The 21719-nt window shown below is 44.4% G+C and overlaps 1 protein-coding gene across 1 annotated transcript; it reads left to right on the top strand.

The window, feature by feature from the left end:
* Positions 1 to 1575: 1575 nt before the first annotated feature.
* On the top strand, positions 1576 to 15109 carry LOC139417435 (cyclin dependent kinase 20). The gene is made up of 8 exons (XM_071166718.1): positions 1576 to 1878; positions 2237 to 2350; positions 2742 to 2930; positions 3182 to 3303; positions 3834 to 3896; positions 6872 to 6995; positions 14056 to 14211; positions 14723 to 15109. The coding sequence occupies exons 1-8, from the start codon at positions 1804 to 1806 to the stop codon at positions 14909 to 14911; spliced, it is 1032 nt and encodes a 343-aa protein (XP_071022819.1). The 5' UTR covers positions 1576 to 1803; the 3' UTR covers positions 14912 to 15109.
* The last annotated feature ends 6610 nt before the right edge of the window (positions 15110 to 21719 follow it).

Here is a 21719-nt window from a genome sequence, read left to right as displayed (position 1 = left end):
TTCACCGGAAGTTGTCGACAGGTGTCCCACTGACGAGATGCCTAGCACTAAGTTAAGGGGTCCTTATTACAGTGTAATTACTCTAACAAGTATTGTAGTTAATTGTAATAATAGTTACACTGTAATAACAAGTAGTTACACTGTAATAACAAGTAGTTACACTGTAATAACAACATGTAACTGGTGGTAATTGCTGTACGTAATTACAGAGGTGTGACAACAAATGCTTGTTTCCGTGCTTGTTACAAGTGTCCACTACATTCACCAATTTAGTGTTTCGTTTCTTCTGCACTGTATCCGATTCAGTAATAACTGTCACAAGGTTGCAATCTCTTGTGGACAGATGCGCTGGGTGTTTGAGATTACAAAGATTAGCGGAGGCTCTAATTACCTACCCATGAATGCGTACTCGTCAAAATCTCCACTCAGTGGTGTTTCTCGCACTGGCCTCCAACTGGGTTACCTTGGTTTATAGAAACAGACCTCACTGACTGGGGGTCTACCATACGGGTGTCATCTCAGATTATAATAATAATTTTAAAAAATTCTTATAATAAATATGTACTTGACCAATTATGACAACCTGAACCTCCTTGCCATCCAAATGAAAGGATAAACCCATAAGTACACCACAGAGTACAATGTAATTACTAGGTTAAGCTAGTTAAAATGAAGTGTACCTTGAGGGGTACTTAGTTGTAATTAATGTGTACTTATACAGTACATTACCCATCCTGACAACCTGGAGCTAATTTTAAAGCTTCTGGAAGCGCCATCCAAGCAAGAAAATAAACACACCGCAGACTACATGTAAATGTTAGCATAAGTACAATGTAATTAATAGGCGTTACACAGAATTTAGTTTAGTTAAAATGATCATATTTCTATGTCATGTATTTCTATGTAATTACTTATTACTCATTACCAAGTGAAAATGCCTACAAAAAAATATTAACTTGTACTTTAGTCAACTTTATTGCAACATGTAAAAAATACCTTATATTTCTCACAAAATTATATTTTTTATTCTTAATTAACTGATTTATGAATTATATTAAACAAAGATATAGGACCTAGTCAATAACATAAATCTGTAGTCTACAGCTTTGGTGAGTAACTCGGAATGATCGGCTATGAAAAGCCAACTGACATTTTTACTCCTGAGGTGCTGACCTGTTGCACCCTCGACAACCACTGCGATTATTAGAATCTGAACCTGCTGGTCACCTATGAACTTTTGAACATCATGGCCATGTACTGCTGAGGGGAGAACGGCTCATAATAATGGCCAAAAAGGAAGCAAATGGAATAGCATCGAACACCTGTAATCCCATGTGTTTAATATATTTGATACCATTCCACTGAGTCCACTCACTCCAGTCATTACCACGAGCCCCGTCCTCCCTAATTAAGGTGCCACCAACCTCCTGTGCTGTACGTACAATGAAATCAGTTCAAGCAAATATTTTTTTCCAATCAGGTAGAAGCTAGAACACTGATGCCGATACAACAGCGCCCCCTGTCTTCCGCAGCAGACCATTGCAGGCTGCCATTATGGTCACGTGATAACAACACTGTCGTCAATGTAAAAACCGTCACCTAGCATTTATTACTAGGGAGATAAAAACTATGCTCTACATTGATAGCTAGTTTACTGTATTACACGATGTATTAGATATACCAGACATTTGTAGATGTTCTTACTTACGTTTTTTTATTTATAAAAAACATTTGGTTGAAAAAGCCAGGCGTTTTAATCAACAAGAGACTTTAGCTAACGTTAACCTTCTTCTGTAATTTACCATGGATCAGTATAGTATTTTGGGTAGAATAGGAGAAGGAGCCCACGGCATTGTTTTCAAAGCAAAACATATCGAGGTATGAATTCAAATCTGTTTATTTGACTTATTAGCTAGATAACTAACGTTAGATGTCTACTGTAGATAGTTAGCTCTATCTTTGGCTGGGTGGGTATAATTTGTGAAATATTCCCGAACAGGAATATATATATATTTTTAAATGTAAATAACTTTGTAAACATTAAGAGTAAGCTATGTGATGAGTTGATGCCTAGTTATTATAGTTATTACATGATACCCACCCTGTTTGGCAAGCAGACAGTCAAGTAATATAACATTTTCAAGCAGTGTCTTTACGGTATGCTATTTTCTGTTGTCATGTAGACTGGAGAGACTGTGGCTCTGAAGAAAGTATGCTCTTTTCTGTTGTCATTTAGACTGGAGAGACTGTGGCTCTGAAGAAAGTAGCTCTGAGAAAGTTGGAGGATGGGATCCCCAACCAAGCCCTCAGAGAGATCAAGGCTTTACAGGAGATTGAAGACAACCAATATGTGAGTTATCCCGAGCGGTCTTAGGCACTACATCTCAATGCAAGAGGCGTCACTACAGTCCCCGGTTCGAATCCAGGCTATATCACATCCGGCCGTGATTGGGAGTCCCATAGGGCGGCGCACAATTGGCCCAGCGTCATTCGGGTTTGGCCGGAGTAGGCCGTCATTATAAATAAGAATTTGTTCTTAACTGACTTGCCTAGATAAATAAAGGTTACATTAAAAAAAATATATATATAATTGATATAGCCTAACTCTCAGAATGTTTCCCAAGTTTATTTTGTAATTGCACTTGTACACCCCCTCTGACAGATAACAAGCCAGCGCTATCCGTGAGGTTGCACACGGCTACTCTTGAGAAACACTTTCCTTCCATCCCCATGTGTTGTAGGTGGTGAAGCTCAAGGACGTGTTTCCCCATGGTACAGGGTTCGTCTTGGTGTTTGAGTACATGCTCTCGGACCTCTCTGAGGTCATCAGGAACTCTCAGAGGCCTCTCACCGAGTCACATGTCAAAGGTTACATGATGATGCTGCTCAAAGGGGTTGCCTTCTGCCACGAGAACTCCATCATGCACAGAGTGAGACACACACACACACACAATGTCACTCACGTCCTTATAACACACACACACACACACACACACACACACACACACACACACACACACACACACACACACACACACACACACACACACACACACACAATGTGACGTCACTCACGTCCTTATAACACACACACACACACACACACATACACACATTGTGTCTGCGTGGTTCCCTGGTTATAAGCTATATCATAAGGTGTTGTGTTTTTCTCTCTCTGCAGGATCTGAAACCAGCCAACCTGCTCATCAGCTCTACAGGTCATCTGAAGATAGCAGACTTTGGCCTGGCCAGACTTTTCAACAACGACGGAGAGCACCTCTACAGCCATCAGGTGGCCACCAGGTACCCTGCATACCAACACAAACCGGTTTGCCCCGTTCACTGCATACCAACACAAACCGGTTTGCCCCGTTCACTGCATACCAACACAAACCGGTTTGCCCCGTTCACTGCATATCAACACAAACCGGTTTGCCCCGTTCACTGCATACCAACACAAACCGGTTTGCCCCGTTCACTGCATACCAACACAAACCGGTTTGCCCTGTTCACTGCTGGCTTACACGGGGCTGTGATCCTTTTTTTCCAACTAATTGGACTTCTGACCAATAACATCAGTACTTTTCACATCGTCGTCTTTTTCACAGCTGATCTGATTGGTCAAAAATATTAAAAAAAATAGGTGAAAAATAAAAAAAAGATCAGAATTGGGCTGCCTGTGTAAACACGTCTCAGCTGAGGAAATCATTACTTACTTACGCCCCCGACGCCTCCCCTCCACCGCACTCTGTTCAGAGCAGTCTTCTCCAGCTCGTCCACCCCATGTGGGTATTAATAGGAGCCAATAATGATCACGCTCTGTGTGTTTTCAGGTGGTATCGAGCACCAGAACTGCTCTATGGGGCAAGAAAATACGACGAAGGTGTAGATCTCTGGTAAGAGGATTCCGTTTCTCCTGTCGCTGATTGATTTAATTCATTACTTAATCAATCAATCAATCAATCAAACAGATTCATTGATTTGATGCTTTCATTTGATATCGAATCCTATAATAACAGCTCAGTGATAATGTGTAAAGAGACAGCTCTGTAAATCAGCCATTTCTTATCTACAACAGTAGAGCAGATGGGGGTAATGATAAGGTGTTTCCTGTAGAGCAGATGGCGGTAATGATAAGGTGTTTCCTGTAGAGCAGATGGCAGTAATGATAAGGTGTTTCCTGTAGAGCAGATGGCAGTAATGATAAGGTGTTTCCTGTAGAGCAGATGGCAGTAATGATAAGGCGTTTCCTGTAGAGCAGATGGCAGTAATGATAAGGTGTTTCCTGTAGAGCAGATGGCAGTAATGATAAGGTGTTTCCTGTAGAGCAGATGAGAGTAATGATAAGGTGTTTCCTGTAGAGCAGATGGGGGTAATGATAAGGTGTTTCCTGTAGAGCAGATGGGGGTAATGATAAGGTGTTTCCTGTAGAGCAGATGGCGGTAATGATAAGGTGTTTCCTGTAGAGCATATGGCAGTAATGATAAGGTGTTTCCTGTAGAGCAGATGGCAGTAATGATAAGGTGTTTCCTGTAGAGCAGATGGCAGTAATGATAAGGTGTTTCCTGTAGAGCAGATGGGAGTAATGATAAGGTGTTTCCTGTAGAGCAGATGGCAGTAATGATAAGGTGTTTCCTGTAGAGCAGATGGGTGTAATGATAAGGTGTTTCCTGTAGAGCAGATGGGGGTAATGATAAGGTGTTTCCTGTAGAGCAGATGGCAGTAATGATAAGGTGTTTCCTGTAGAGCAGATGGCAGTAATGATAAGGTGTTTCCTGTAGAGCAGATGGCAGTAATGATAAGGTGTTTCCTGTAGAGCAGATGGGAGTAATGATAAGGTGTTTCCTGTAGTGCAGATGGCAGTAATGATAAGGTGTTTCCTGTAGAGCAGATGGCAGTAATGATAAGGTGTTTCCTGTAGAGCAGATGGCAGTAATGATAAGGTGTTTCCTGTAGAGCAGATGGGAGTAATGATAAGGTGTTTCCTGTAGAGCAGATGGGTGTAATGATAAGGTGTTTCCTGTAGAGCAGATGGGAGTAATGATAAGGTGTTTCCTGTAGAGCAGATGGGAGTAATGATAAGGTGTTTCCTGTAGAGCAGATGGCAGTAATTATAAGGTGTTTCCTGTAGAGCAGATGGCAGTAATGATAAGGTGTTTCCTGTAGAGCAGATGGCAGTAATGATAAGGTGTTTCCTGTAGATCAGATGGCAGTAATGATAAGGTGTTTCCTGTAGATCAGATGGCAGTAATGATAAGGTGTTTCCTGTAGAGCAGATGGCAGTAATGATAAGGTGTTTCCTGTAGAGCAGATGGCAGTAATGATAAGGTGTTTCCTGTAGATCAGATGGCAGTAATGATAAGGTGTTTCCTGTAGAGCAGATGAGAGTAATGATAAGGTGTTTCCTGTAGATCAGATGGCAGTAATGATAAGGTGTTTCCTGTAGAGCAGATGGCAGTAATGATAAGGTGTTTCCTGTAGAGCAGATGGCAGTAATGATAAGGTGTTTCCTGTAGAGCAGATGGCAGTAATGATACGGTGTTTCCTGTAGAGCAGATGGCAGTAATGATAAGGTGTTTCCTGTAGAGCAGATGGCAGTAATGATAAGGTGTTTCCTGTAGAGCAGATGGCAGTAATGATAAGGTGTTTCCTGTAGAGCAGATAGCAGTAATGATAAGGTGTTTCCTGTAGATCAGATGGGAGTAATGATAAGGTGTTTCCTGTAGATCAGATGGCAGTAAAGATAAGGTGTTTCCTGTAGAGCAGATGGCAGTAATGATAAGGTGTTTCCTGTAGAGCAGATGGCAGTAATGATAAGGTGTTTCCTGTAGATCAGATGGCAGTAATGATAAGGTGTTTCCTGTAGAGCAGATGAGAGTAATGATAAGGTGTTTCCTGTAGATCAGATGGCAGTAATGATAAGGTGTTTCCTGTAGAGCAGATGGCAGTAATGATAAGGTGTTTCCTGTAGAGCAGATGGCGGTAATGATAAGGTGTTTCCTGTAGAGCAGATGGCAGTAATGATACGGTGTTTCCTGTAGAGCAGATGGCAGTAATGATAAGGTGTTTCCTGTAGAGCAGATGGCAGTAATGATAAGGTGTTTCCTGTAGAGCAGATGGCAGTAATGATAAGGTGTTTCCTGTAGAGCAGATAGCAGTAATGATAAGGTGTTTCCTGTAGATCAGATGGGAGTAATGATAAGGTGTTTCCTGTAGATCAGATGGCAGTAAAGATAAGGTGTTTCCTGTAGAGCAGATGGCAGTAATGATAAGGTGTTTCCTGTAGAGCAGATGGCAGTAATGATAAGGTGTTTCCTGTAGAGCAGATGGCAGTAATGATAAGGTGTTTCCTGTAGAGCAGATGAGAGTAATGATAAGGTGTTTCCTGTAGATCAGATGGCAGTAATGATAAGGTGTTTCCTGTAGAGCAGATAGCAGTAATGATAAGGTGTTTCCTGTAGATCAGATGGCAGTAATGATAAGGTGTTTCCTGTAGAGCAGATGGCAGTAATGATAAGGTGTTTCCTGTAGAGCAGATGGCAGTAATGATAAGGTGTTTCCTGTAGATCAGATGGCAGTAAAGATAAGGTGTTTCCTGTAGAGCAGATGGCATTAATGACAATGTGTTTCCTGTAGAGCAGATGGCAGTAATGACAAGGCGTTTCCTGTAGAGCAGATAGCAGTAATGATAAGGTGTTTCCTGTACAGCAGATAGCAGTAATGATAAGGTGTTTCCTGTAGAGCAGATAGCTGTGGTTTAGATGCTTAACCCCAATCCTCTTCTGTCTGTTCTGTGCATCCACAGGGCAGTGGGATGTATCTAACCCCAGTCTCTACTGATGTATCTAACCCCAGTCTCTCCTGTCCACAGGGCAGTGGGATGTATCTTTGGGGAACTTCTGAATAACTCCCCTCTGTTCCCTGGAGAGAATGACATAGAACAGTTGTGCTGTGTTCTCCGAGTCCTGGGGACACCTAACCAGCGCATGTGGCCGGTGAGACTGCTCTCTGTCCATCTGCTCTCTGTCCATCTGCTCTATGTCCATCTGCTCTATCTGTCCATCTGCTCTCTGTCCATCTGTCCATCTGCTCTCTGTCCATCTGCTCTCTGTCCATCTGTCCATCTGCTCTCTGTCCATCTGCTCTCTGTCCATCTGTCCATCTGCTCTCTGTCATCTGCTCTCTGTCCATTTGTCCATCTGCTTTCTGTCCATTTGTCCATCTGCTCTCTGTCCAGTTGTCCATCTGCTCTCTGTCCATCTGTCCATCTGCTCTCTGCCCATCTGCCCATCTGCTCTCTGCCCATCTGCTCTCTGTCCATCTGCTCTCTGTCCATCTGTCCATCTGCTCTCTGTCCATCTGTCCATCTGCTCTCTGTTCATCTGCTCTCTGTCCATCTGCTCTCTGTCCATCTGTCCATACACACAGTTTGAGGGATATTCTACTGTATATTAGGTAGCATGGGTGGAAAAAGTACCCAATTGTCCTACTGAGGTAAAAGTAAAGATGCCTCTAAGGAGTAAGAGTGAGTAATAGTGAACCGGTAATACTACTGGAGTAAAAGTCTAAAAGTATTTGGTTTTAAATATACTTAAGTATCAAAAATACATGGAATTGCTAAAATATACTTAAGTATTCATAATTTCAAATTCCTTATATTATGCAAACCAGCCAGTACAATGTTTATTTTTATTTTTTTTAACTCTTTTAAATTTTTTTTTTTTTAAATAGGCAGGGGAACACTCCAACACTCAGACATCATTTACAAACAAAGCATTTCTGTTTAGTGAGTCCTCCAGATCAGAGGCAGTAGGGATGACCAGGGATGTTCTCTGTTTAGTGAGTCCTCCAGATCAGAGGCAGTAGGGATGACCAGGGATGTTCTCTGTTTAGTGAGTCCTCCAGATCAGAGGTAGTAGGGATGACCAGGGATGTTATCTGTTTAGTGAGTCCTCCAGATCAGAGGCAGTAGGGATGACCAGGGATGTTATCTGTTTAGTGAGTCCTCCAGATCAGAGGCAGTAGGGATGACCAGGGATGTTCTCTGTTTAGTGAGTCCTCCAGATCAGAGGCAGTAGGGATGACCAGGGATGTTCTCTGTTTAGTGAGTCCTCCAGATCAGAGGCAGTAGGGATGACCAGGGATGTTCTCTGTTTAGTGAGTCCTCCAGATCAGAGGAAGTAGGGATGACCAGGGATGGTCTCTGTTTAGTGGGTCCTCCAGATCAGAGGCAGTAGGGATGACCAGAGGGATGTTCTCTGTTTAGTGAGTCCTCCAGATCAGAGGCAGTAGGGATGACCAGAGGGATGTTCTCTGTTTAGTGAGTCCTCCAGATCAGAGACAGTAGGGATGACCAGGGATGTTCTCTGTTTAGTGAGTCCTCCAGATCAGAGGCAGTAGGGATGACTAGGGATGTTCTCTGTTTAGTGAGTCCTCCAGATCAGAGGCAGCAGAGACGACCAGGGATGTTCTCTGTTTAGTGAGTCCTCCAGATCAGAGGCAGTAGGGATGACCAGAGGGATGTTCTCTGTTTAGTGAGTCCATCAGATCAGAGGCAGTAGGGATGACCAGAGGGATGTTCTCTGTTTAGTGAGTCCTCCAGATCAGAGGCAGTAGGGATGACCAGAGGGATGTTCTCTGTTTAGTGAGTCCTCCAGATCAGAGGCAGCAGAGACGACCAGGGATGTTCTCTGTTTAGTGAGTCCTCCAGATCAGAGGCAGTAGGGATGACCAGGGATGTTCTCTGTTTAGTGAGTCCTCCAGATCAGTAGGGATGACCAGGGATGTTCTCTGTTTAGTGAGTCCTCCAGATCAGAGGCAGTAGGGATGACCAGGGATGTTCTCTGTTTAGTGAGTCTTCCAGATCAGAGGCAGTAGAGATGACCAGGGATGTTCTCTGTTTAGTGAGTCCTCCAGATCAGAGGCAGTAGGGATGACCAGGGATGTTCTCTGTTTAGTGAGTCTTCCAGATCAGAGGCAGTAGAGATGACCAGGGATGTTCTCTGTTTAGTGAGTCCTCCACCAGGGATGTTCTCTGTTTAGTGAGTCCTCCAGATCAGAGGCAGGGATAGGGATGACCAGGGAAGTTCTCTGTTTAGAGATGACCAGGGATGTTCTCTGTTTAGTGAGTCCTCCAGATCAGAGGCAGCAGAGACGACCAGGGATGTTCTCTGTTTAGTGAGTCCTCCAGATCAGAGGCAGTAGGGATGACCAGAGGGATGTTCTCTGTTTAGTGAGTCCATCAGATCAGAGGCAGTAGGGATGACCAGAGGGATGTTCTCTGTTTAGTGAGTCCTCCAGATCAGAGGCAGTAGGGATGACCAGAGGGATGTTCTCTGTTTAGTGAGTCCTCCAGATCAGAGGCAGCAGAGACGACCAGGGATGTTCTCTGTTTAGTGAGTCCTCCAGATCAGAGGCAGTAGGGATGACCAGGGATGTTCTCTGTTTAGTGAGTCCTCCAGATCAGTAGGGATGACCAGGGATGTTCTCTGTTTACCTCCAGATCAGGATGACCAGGGATGTTCTCTGTTTAGTGAGTCCTCCAGATCAGAGGCAGTAGGGATGACCAGGGATGTTCTCTGTTTAGTGAGTCTTCCAGATCAGAGGCAGTAGAGATGACCAGGGATGTTCTCTGTTTAGTGAGTCCTCCAGATCAGAGGCAGTAGGGATGACCAGGGGTTTTCTCTGTTTAGTGAGTCCTCCAGATCAGAGGCAGTAGAGATGACCAGGGATGTTCTCTGTTTAGTGAGTCCTCCAGATCAGAGGCAGTAGGGATGACCAGGGATGTTCTCTGTTTAGTGAGTCTTCCAGATCAGAGGCAGTAGAGATGACCAGGGATGTTCTCTGTTTAGTGAGTCCTCCAGATCAGAGGCAGTAGGGATGACCAGGGGTTTTCTCTGTTTAGTGAGTCCTCCAGATCAGAGACAGTAGGGATGACCAGGGAAGTTCTCTGTTTAGTGAGTCCTTCAGATCAGAGGCAGTAGGGATGACCAGGGTTGTTCTCTGTTTAGTGAGTCCTCCAGATCAGAGGCAGTAGGGATGACCAGGGATGTTCTCTGTTTAGTGAGTCCTCCAGATCAGAGGCAGTAGGGATGACCAGGGATTTTCTCTGTTTAGTGAGTCCTCCAGATCAGTAGGGATGACCAGGGATGTTCTCTGTTTAGTGAGTCCTCCAGATCAGAGGCAGTAGGGATGACCAGGGATGTTCTCTGTTTAGTGAGTCCTCCAGATCAGAGACAGTAGGGATGTTTAGTGAGTCCTCCAGATCAGAGGCAGTAGGGATGACCAGGGATGTTCTCTGTTTAGTGAGTCCTCCAGATCAGAGGCAGTAGGGATGACCAGGGATGTTCTCTGTTTAGTGAGTCCTCCAGATCAGAGACAGTAGGGATGACCAGGGATGTTCTCTGTTTAGTGAGTCCTCCAGATCAGAGGCAGTAGGGATGACCAGAGATGTTCTCTGTTTAGTGAGTCCTCCAGATCAGAGACAGTAGGGATGACCAGGGATGTTCTCTGTTTAGTGAGTCCTCCAGATCAGAGACAGTAGGGATGTTTAGTGAGTCCTCCAGATCAGAGACAGTAGGGATGACCAGGGGTTTTCTCTTTAAATGGGTGAAATATACAGTTTTCCTGTCCTGCTAAGCATCCAAAATGTAACAAGTACTTTTGGGTGTCGGGGAAAATGTATTGAGTAGAAAGTACATTGTTTTTTTAGGAATGTAGTGAAGTAAAAGTTGTGAAATATAAATTGTAAAGTACAGATACCCACAAAAACTACTTAGGCAATAAATACTTATTTTCCACCATAATTTGCAAATAAATTCATTAAAAATCCTACAATGTGATTTTCTGGATATTCTGCCACTGTGTACTCTCTGTTTAGGGTCACTACAGACCCTGTAATGTTGCTATTGGGTCAGTCACAGTGGTCAGGTATTCTGCTACTGTGTACTCTCTGTTTAGGGTCACTACAGACCCTGTAATGTTGCTATTGGGTCAGTCACAGTGGTCAGGTATTCTGCTAGTGTGTACTCTCTGTTTAGGGTCACTACAGACCCTGTAATGTTGCTATTGGGTCAGTCACAGTGGTCAGGTATTCTGCTACTGTGTACTCTCTGTTTAGGGTCACTACAGACCCTGTAATGTTGCTATTGGGTCAGTCACAGTGGTCAGGTATTCTGCTACTGTGTACTCTCTGTTTAGGGCCAGTCACAGTGGTCAGGTATTCTGCTACTGTGTACTCTCTGTTTAGGGCCAGTCACAGTGGTCAGGTATTCTGCTACTGTGTCCTCTCTGTTTAGGGTCAGTCACAGTGGTCAGGTATTCTGCTACTGTGTCCTCTCTGTTTAGGGTCAGTCACAGTGGTCAGGTATTCTGCTACTGTGTACTCTCTGTTTAGGGTCAGTCACAGTGGTCAGGTATTCTGCTACTGTGTACTCTCTGTTTAGGGCCAAATAGCATTGTTTGCTCTTTCCAATGTGTCAAGTAATTATCTTTGTTGTTTTCTCATGATTTGGTTGGGTTCTAATTGTGTTGCTGTCCTGGGGCTCTGTTTGTGTTTGTGAAAAGAGCCCCAGGTTGCTTAGGGGACTCTTCTCCAGGTTCATCTCTCTGTAGGTGATGGCTTTGTTATGGAAGGTTTGGGAATCACTTCCAATTAGGTGGTTGTAGAATTTAAAGTATTTTCTGGATTTTGATGATTAGCGGGTATCGGCCTAATTCTGCTCTGCATTATTTGGTGTTTTATGTTGTACACAGAGGAATTCTGCATGCAGAGTCTCAATGTGGTGTTTGTCCCATTTTGTGAATTCCTGGTTGGTGAGCGGACCCCAGACCTCACAACCATAAAGGGCAATGGGCTCTATAACTGATTCAAGTATTTTTTTAGCCAAATCCTAATTGGTATGTTGAATTTATGTTCCTTTTGATGGCGTAGAATGCCCTTCTTGCCTTGTCTCTCAGATCATTCACAGCTTTAAAAAAATATATATATATTTTTTTATTTCACCTTTATTTAACCAGGTAGGCAAGTTGAGAACAAGTTCTCATTTACAACTGCGACCTGGCCAAGATAAAGCAAAGCAGTTCGACACAAACAATAACACAGAGTTACACATGGAGTAAAACAAACATACAGTCAATAATACAGTATAAACAAGTCTATATACAATGTGTGCAAATGTAGTAAGATTAGGGAGGTAATAAATAGGCCATAGTGGTGAAATAATTACAATTTAGCAATTAAACACTGGAGTGATAGATGTGCAGAAGATGAATGTGCAAGTAGAGATACTGGGGTGCAAAGGAGCAAAAACAATTAAAATAACAATATGGGGATGAGGTAGGTAGATAGATGGGCTATTTAAAGATGGGCTATGTACAGGTGCAGTGATCTGTGAGCTGCTCTGACAGCCGGTGCTTAAAGTTAGTGAGAGAGATATGAGTCTCCGGCTGCAGTGATTTTTGCAGTTCGTTCCAGCCGAGAACTGGAAGGAAAGATGACCAAAGGAGGAACTGGCTTTGGGGGGTGACCAGTGAAATATATCTGTGGAGCACGTGCTACTGGTGGGTGTTGCTATGGTGACCAGTGAGCTGAGATGAGGCGGGGCTTTACCTAGCAAAGACTTATAGATGACCTGGAGCCAGTGGGTTTGGCGACGACTATGTAGTGAGGGCCAGCCAACAAGAGCATACAGGTCGCAGTGGTGGGTAGTATATGGGGCTTTGGTGACAAAACGGATGGCACTGTGATAGACTACATGCAGTTTGCTGAGTAGTGGTTGGAGGCTATTTTGTAAATGACATCGCCAAAGTCGAGGATCGGTAGGATAGTCAGTTTTACGAGGGTATGTTTGGAGCATGAGTGAAGGAGGCTTTGTTGCGAAATAGGAAGCCGATTCTTGATTTAATTTTGGATTGGAGATGCTTAATGTGAGTCTGGAAGGAGAGTTTACAGTCTAACCAGACACCTAGGTATTTGTAGTTGTCCACATATTTAAAAACTTCTCATGGGTAGGTGTCGTCTGCGTAGAGGTGGATCAGAGAATCACCAGCAGCAAGAGCGACATCATTGATGTATACAGAGAAGAGAGTCGGCCCGAGAATTGAACCCTGTGGCACCCCCATTGAGACTGCCAGAGGTCCGGACAACAGGCCCTCCGATTTGACACACTGAACTCTGTCTGAGAAGTAGTTGGTGAACCAGGCGAGGCAATCATTTGAGAAACCAAGGCTGTTGGGTCTGCCGATAAGAATGTGGTGATTGACAGAGACGAAAGCCTTGGCCAGATCAATGAATACGGCTGCACAGTATTGTCTCTTATCGATGGCGGTTAGGATATCGTTTAGAACCTTGAGCGTGGCTGAGGTTCACCCGTGACCAGCTCTGAAACCAGATTGCATAGCGGAGAAGGTGCGGTGAGATTCGAAATGGTCGGTGATCTGTTTGTTAACTTGACTTTCTAAGGTTTTAGAAAGGCAGGGCAGGATGGATATGGTTCTATAACAGTTTGGGTCTAGAGTGTCACCCCCTTTGAAGAGGTGGGAGACAATCTTTGGTGATCTCAGACGAGTGGAATTTTGTGGAAATTACCTGTGGCGCTGATGTTTAGGCCGAGGTATGTATAGTTTTTTTTGTGTGCTCTAGGGCAACGGTGTCTAGATGGAATTTGTATTTGTGGTCCTGGCGACTGGACCTTTTTTGGAACACCATTATTTTTGTCTTACTGTGATTTACTGTCAGGGCCCAGGTCTGACAGAATCTGTGCAGAAGATCTAGGTGCTGCTGTAGGACCTCATTGGTTGGTGACAGGAGCACCAGATCATCAGCAAAAAGTAGACATTTGACTTCAGATTCTAGTAGGGTGAGGCGGGGTGCTCCTGACTGTTCTAGTGCCTTTGCCAATTTGTGTCTCTCTCTCTGTCTTTCTCTCTCTGTCTCTCTGTCTTTCTCTGTCTCTCTGTCTCTGTCTCTCTCTGGCTCTCTCTGGCTCTCTCTCTGGCTCTCTCTCTGTCTCTCTCTCTCTGTCTCGCTCTGTCTCTCTCTCTCTGTCTCTGCAGGAGATCACAGAGCTGCCTGACTACAATAAGATCACTTTTAAGGAGAACCCTGCCATCCCTCTTGAGGAGATAGTACCTGATACCTCACCTCAGGCTGTGGACCTGCTCAACAAGTTCCTGGTCTACCCCTCTAAACAGAGGATCAGCGCCAGACAGGTCAGAAACGGTTCTAGAATAACAGAATAGAACCTCTGAACGGTTCTAGAATAACAGAATAGAACGTCTGAACGGTTCTAGAATAACAGAATAGAACCTCTGAACGGTTCTAGAATAACAGAATAGAACCTCTAAACGGTTCTAGAATAACAGAATAGAACCTCTAAACAGTTCTAGAATAACAGAATAGAACCTCTAATAAGTTGTATAGAAGGGAAGCTTTTTGTTTGCATTGATTGATGAGAACACCTCTGCTTCAAACTGGTTATCGTCCTCAACTGTCTGCCAGCCCATTATGATAGTTGAAAGACAAGATGAGAGCCTGGTTCCAGATCTGTTTGTGTTGTCTTGCCAAACTCCTGTAGTCCATGTCTAGTGCCACAGATCTGGGACGACCAGGCTAGGAATGAGAGGTTGAAACAGAAGTTCAGTTTGTCTCACACCCACCTCTCTCTCTCAACTCTCTTTCTCTCTCTGTCGGTCTCTCTCTCTGTCTGTCTCTCTCTCTCAGGCCCTGCTCCATCCCTATTTGTTCTCTGAGCCGCTGCCGGCCCACCACTCGGAGCTGCCTATCCCCCAGCACGGAGGGAAACATTCCCGTCAGCGACTCCAGCCTCCTGTCGAATTCTCTGTAGATCTGCCCCTCTCAGAGAGCCTGGTGGATCCTGCTTTGGTCCAGGGACATGCCTGGTGTCTATGATTGACTGGCCCCCAATGCTTTTCATAGCCTGGTTGAGAGTAGCACTTAGGCTGGTTTAATCAGGTTTTTATGTTTGACTGTCAGAGCCTGATGGACTCTGCACGGGTACACGGTGTGTATGACAGTTCTTCATGTTCATCCCAGGCTGCTTAAACCAGGGTGTATTCACTAAGAAAACCAACCGGAACCAAACGGAACCAAACGGAACCAAACGGAACCAAACGGGACCAAACGGGACCAAACGGAACCAAACGGGACCAAACGGAACCAAACGGAACCAAACAGAACCAAACGGAACCAAACGGGACCAAACGGGACCAAACGGAACCAAACGGGACCAAACGGAACCAAACGGGACCAAACGGGACCAAACGGAACCAAACGGAACCAAACGGGACCAAACGGAACCAAACGGGACCAAACGGAACCAAACGGAACCAAACGGAACCAAACGGGACCAAACGGAACCAAACGGGACCAAACGGAACCAAACGGGACCAAACGGAATTTGTCCAATAGAAAACACTGCAAATCGTTTTCCATTGCAAAACTGTTTTTGCAACAGTGTGCGACTAATGAATACATCCCAGAATGTAGCCTGGTGGATCCTGCTCTGGTCTAAGGACACGCCTATGACCCACTGTTCTTCCTCGTTTTGAGTCATCCATCCTAGCCTAGAGTCCAGATCTGTTTGTGCTGTCTTGCCATTTCCATTTGCTGTCATTGTTATGGAAGTTGGGAGTTGGCAAGACAGCACAAACAGATAAGGAACTCAGGCTATGTTAACTGCACCATAGAATATTGATATTGGTATGTAGATAATGCATGGCTGTGATGTAGAAAGCCATGTAATTTTCTTAATTTGTGCGTTTGTTGTTCTGCAGGTTTCAGTTGTGTGTGTGTGTGTGTGTGTGTGTGTGTGTGTGTGTGTGTGTGTGTGTGTGTGTGTGTGTGTGTGTGTGTGTGTGTGTGTGTGTGTGTGTGTGACAGTATGGACAGCCTTGCTGACTCATGGTGCACATTGTCGTAGCGTTGACTGTCATTAAATATGAAGACTATACATTGTCAAATCAATTCTCTGTGTGTCATTTAATTACGCGATTAAACTAATCATGTAACTTTAATTAACCAGGAAGTCGGGGCACCACGGAAAAATGTTTAAAGAGTTTCTATTTTCTGAATGAACTTCAGATATTTTCACATCTTATCGATTACAGTCACTTATTTATCACCCCATCAGTCATATTCTGAATGTCACAAACTCTTGGATGTCTGCATGAACCCTCTCATAGATCATGAATCATAAATTGGCTTCATTATTTATTTACTAACTTAATCAATCACAGAGTTACAGAAACACACACACGCAAACAGTAGGTACATCGGTTACTGACACAATAGAAAAGTCCCTAGTGGACTAAACCGACATGACGGCTTGGTAGACGAAGGAAAGGGGTGGGGACAGTTCAAGAGCGGGAAACTCGAGAGGATTCACTGTAATACAGTTGATAACTACAGTCATGAAATGCTAAAACTTTTAACACGAACAACCGATCATTCGAAAATAATTTGAAACGTACATATTTACGAGTGTATGCCTTTGTTGTCCCTCTCTGTGATCGCCGGTCCGTCTGCTGGATAATAGTTAATCAGAGAGTCTCTGGTTTCGTTCCCCAGAAGTGGTTGTACTTGTTGTAATGGATACTTCAGAGTACCATTCGGAAATGTTCTTAGGTCGGATGCGTTTACCAGACTAAAGTCTTTAAACAGCTGCAGCCTGAATGATTGTGCCACTCATCCTCCATTTTGGTGCAGTATAGTGTGCCACTCATCCTCCATTTTGGTGCAGTATAGTGTGCCTCTTAGCCTCCATTTTGGTGCAGTACAGTGTGCCTCTTAGCCTCCATTTTGGTGCAGTACAGTGTGCCACTCATCCTACATTTTGGTGCAGTATAGTGTGCCACTCATCCTCCATTTTGGCCTGCAGTATAGTGTGCCACTCATCCTACATTTTGGTGCAGTATAGTGTGCCACTCATCCTCCATTTTGGCCTGCAGTACAGTGTGCCACTCAGCCAGCCTGGCTTTGCTATGAAGGAAACACTGCTGATGTCTCTCTACAGCGTGCAAAGGCAGCCATCTTGGTCTGGCCTCGGTGCTATTTACAAAACTATACTGGTTATCGTTCATCAAACCATTGTAACCACTTTCACATTTTGCTAGTTTGACAATGAGACTTTAGCCTCATCATGGATATTGTTGTACTGTAGTATGCAAAGAAACATGCTTCTAGAAACGTGGCCTCTAAATACATTTATTTATTTTATTTTATTTATCCATTATTTTACCAGGTAAGTTGACTGAGAACACGTTCTCATTTGCAGCAACGACCTGGGGAATAGTTACAGGGGAGAGGAGGAAGGGTATGAATGAGCCAATTGTAAACTGGGGATTATTAGGTGACTGTGATGGTTTGAGGGCCAGATTGGGAATTTAGCCAGGACACCAGGGTTAACACCCCTACTCTTACAATAAGTGCCATGGGATCTTTAATGACCTCAGAGAGTCAGGACACCAGGGTTAACACGCCCTACTCTTACGATAAGTGCCATGGGATCTTTAGTGTCCACAGAGAGTCAGGACACCGGGGTTAACACCACTACTCTTACGATAAGTGCCATGGGATCTTTAATGACCTCAGAGAATCAGGACACCCATTTAACGTCCCATCCGAAAGACGGCACCCTACACAGGGCAATGTCCCCAATCACCGCCCTCGGTGATTGATACAGGTTGATTCAACTGCTCTGAAGTACTTTGCAATGTTTTATCCTATAGAATGATTGTTAAATTGGGATCCAACTAATTTTCGAATGTTGCTATTGGGTCAGTCACAGTGGTCAGGTATTCTGCTACTGTGTACTCTCTGTTTAGGGTCACTACAGACCCTGTAATGTTGCTATTGGGTCAGTCACAGTGGTCAGGTATTCTGCTACTGTGTACTCTCTGTTTAGGGTCAGTCACAGTGGTCAGGCATTCTGCTACTGTGTACTCTCTGTTTAGGGTCACTACAGACCCTGTAATGTTGCTATTGGGTCAGTCACAGTGGTCAGGCATTCTGCCACTGTGTCCTCTCTGTTTAGGGTCACTACAGACCCTGTAATGTTGCTATTGGGTCAGTCACAGTGGTCAGGTATCCTGCTACTGTGTACTCTCTGTTTAGGGTCACTACAGACCCTGTAATGTTGCTATTGGGTCAGTCACAGTGGTCAGGTATTCTGCTACTGTGTACGCTCTGTTTAGGGTCAGTCACAGTGGTCAGGTATTCTGCCACTGTGTACTCTCTGTTTAGGGTCACTACAGACCCTGTAATGTTGCTATTGGGTCAGTCACAGTGGTCAGGTATTATGCTACTGTGTACTCTCTGTTTAGGGTCACTACAGACCCTGTAATGTTGCTATTGGGTCAGTCACAGTGGTCAGGCATTCTGCTACTGTGTACTCTGTTTAGGGTCACTACAGACCCTGTAATGTTGCTATTGGGTCAGTCACAGTGGTCAGGCATTCTGCTACTGTGTACTCTCTGTTTAGGGTCAGTCACAGTGGTCAGGTATTCTGCTACTGTGTGCTCTCTGTTTAGGGTCACCACAGACCCTGTAATGTTGCTATTAGCGCAGCAAACAAACGGAATCGATGGATTTGACTTCCGATTTACGTCCCCGATGGGGTTGGCAAATCAATTTATAAATTGTAAATTACAAATAAATTATAAACAGTAATTTATAGAGCATAAAAGTAACGTAAACAGGTGTAAGTGTAACAAACTATAGGCTACGTAGCCTAACTATAGAACCTTTGTGAGCATCCACAGTAGAGGAACGTTTGTCGATCTATACACCTGCCAATCAACTGATTAAGGCCTCCTAGGCTACTGCACTCTGCCTATTCAGTTATTTGTCATCGGGACTGCAAATAATAGGCTACTTCAATGTACACGTAGGCCTAATGTAAAATAATATAGTAACTCGTATTTAAATGTAGCAATTCAACAACAAACGCTGTTAGCCTGCTCATCTTTTTTATTTATTCCTAGTGGTGCAGCGGGTCTAAGACACTGCATCTCAGTGCTACAGGCATCACTACAGACCCTGGTTCGATTCCAAGCTGTGTCACAACCGGCCGTGGTTGGGAGTCCCATAGAGCAGCGCACAGGTTTTGCGGGGGTAGGCCGTCATTGTAAAATAAGAATTTGTTGTTATCTGAAACGCCTAGTTAAATAAAATATATTTTACAGCATGTCAATGTAACGGATGTGAAACGGCTAGCTTAGTTAGCGGTGGTTCTGGTGTAACGGATGTGAAACGGCTAGCTTAGTTAGCGGTGGTTCTGGTGTAACGGATGTGAAACGGCTAGCTTACTTAGCGGTGGTTCTGGTGTAACGGATGTGAAACGGCTAGCTTAGTTAGCGGTGGTTCGCGCTAAATAGCGTTTCAATCGGTGACGTCACTAGCTCTGAGACCTTGAAGTAGTAGTTCCCCTTGCTCTGCAAGGGCCGTGGCTTTTGTGGAGCGATGGGTAACGATGCTTCATGGGTGGCTGTTGTTGATGTGTGCAGAGGGTCCCTGGTTCACGCCCGGGAATGGGCGAGGGGACGGTCTAAAGTTACACCACCTCCCGGGTATGGGCGAGGGGACGGTCTAAAGTTACACAGTCTCCCGGGTATGGGCGAGGGGACGGTCTAAAGTTACACCGCCTCCCGGGTATGGGCGAGGGGACGGTCTAAAGTTATACTGTTACATCTACATTGCCTCGTTGCTTAAGTGGTTTGCAAGTCATTTATATTTTTTTCTAATGGTTGTCAATTCCTTTGGATATTCCTTTTCACTGTGCTCATCTCTCTTTCTGTCCAGTGCAACTATTTACAATGCATCAGTGCAACAATGCTATATAACCTGCCATAAGTGATCACACCAATGCACTTTCTCTCCTCAAACTTTTCCGACAGTTAATTTGGCTTATGCTGGTAGGCCTGTTTTACATGCAGTGATTAGCAAGAGCAAGCCTTATTCTTTCCCTGAACAGGCTTATAGGTCTAGTATAAAGATTTTCAAAATAAATGTCCTACAGCTTTTGTAGCTTTTCAAGGGATTTCACAAGAAGAATGGTTACACTAAAATCAGGTGAGTCGTTTTGTTTTCAGCAGTTTTCTCGTTGCGGTAATGACTTTTAAAGTGGATGGACATACAGTTCTATGTTATTTTAGTTCAAGTTCAACCCCTCCCACCCATAAACCTCACTTCTGGCCACCTTATTCTAATTTCTCTGGAAGCTAAATAAACAGTTGGTCGGTCACTACACGTTGGTTAAAAATCACCTGTATAGTTCCAGCCCCGTACTCTCACTATAGAAAAGCCACATCTCTCTGTGTGATTGACCTGTATAGTTTCAGCCCCGTACTCTCACTATAGAAAAGCCACATCTCTCTGTGTGATTGACCTGTATAGTTTCAGCCCCGTACTCTCACTATAGAAAAGCCACATCTCTCTGTGTGATTGACCTGTATAGTTCCAGCCCCGTACTCTCACTATAGAAAAGCCACATCTCTCTGTGTGATTGACCTGTATAGTTCCAGCCCCGTACTCTCACTATAGAAAATAAATGTCCTACAGCTTTTGTTGCTTAAGAAGAAAAGGGAGCTGTGTTATAGTCAGTGTATCAGTATATCTCATAGGTGGCTGGTTGATACCGTTCCATTCACTCCATTCCAGTCATTACTTTGAGCCGTCTTTCCCCTCCGCAGCCTCCTGTTGTGTACAGGGCTCCTGAGTGGAGCTGCGGCGGTCTAAAGGCACTGCATCTCAGTGCAAGAGGCGCCACTACAGTCCCTGGTTCGAATCCAGGCTGTATGACATCCGGCCATGATTGGGAGTCCCATAGGCTGTATCACAACCGGCCGTGATTGGGAGTCCCATAGGGGCGGCGCACAATTGGCCCGGCGTCGTCCAGGTTTGGCTCGGGGCGTAGGCCGTCATTGTAAATATGAATTTGTTCTTAACTGACTTTCCTAGTTAAATAAAATGAAGAAATATATCCAAGACACATAGTATTAAAAGAAAAATCATTATACTATAACCTATGAACAAATCATCAAGTTCTACTATTAGCACTAAATAAACTTCAGTTTAAAAATAAAAAAAATAAAATAAAAAATAATAATAAATACGGCTGCTAGAATCCTGACTAGAACCAAAAAATGGATCATATTACTCCAGTTCTAGCCTCTCTACACTGGCTTCCTGTTAAGGCAAGGGCTGATTTCAAGGTTTTACTGCTAACCTACAAAGCATTACATGGGCTTACTTACACGTACGCTACGGTCACAAGACGCAGGCCTCCTAATTGTCCCTAGAATTTCTAAGCAAACAGCTGGAGGCAGGGCTTTCTCTTACAGAGCTCCATATTTATGGAACGGTCTGCCTACCCATGTCAGAGACGCAAACTCTGTCTCAACCTTTAAGTCTTTACTGAAGACTCATCTCTTCAGTGGGTCATATGATTGAGTGTAGTCTGGCCCAGGAGTGGGAAGGTGAACGGAAAGGCTCTGGAGCAACGAACCGCCCTTTCTGTCTCTGCCTGGTGCTGGTTCCCCTCTTTCCACTGGGATTCTCTGCCTCTAACCCTATTACAGGGGCTGAGTCACTGGCTTATTGGGGCTCTCTCATACCGTCCCTGGGAGGGGTGCGTCACCTGAGTGGGTTGAGTCACTGATGTGATCATCCTGTCTGGGTTGGCGCCCCCCCCCCCCCCCCC

Source organism: Oncorhynchus clarkii, chromosome 9 (genome assembly GCF_045791955.1).
Source record: "Oncorhynchus clarkii lewisi isolate Uvic-CL-2024 chromosome 9, UVic_Ocla_1.0, whole genome shotgun sequence".
In the NCBI taxonomy this organism is placed as follows: domain Eukaryota; kingdom Metazoa; phylum Chordata; class Actinopteri; order Salmoniformes; family Salmonidae; genus Oncorhynchus; species Oncorhynchus clarkii.
The sequence above is the reverse complement of the archived record's forward strand: the minus strand, read 5'-3'. Positions and strand labels throughout refer to the sequence as shown.

Coding starts and splice junctions, on each gene's coding strand:
- LOC139417435 (XM_071166718.1), top strand. CDS start 1,804: ATGGATCAGTATAGTATTTTGGGTAGAATAGGAGAAGGAGCCCACGGC. Junction 1,879..2,236: donor TCAAAGCAAAACATATCGAG/GTATGAATTCAA, acceptor GTTGTCATTTAG/ACTGGAGAGACTGTGGCTCT. Junction 3,304..3,833: donor AGCCATCAGGTGGCCACCAG/GTACCCTGCATA, acceptor GTGTGTTTTCAG/GTGGTATCGAGCACCAGAAC.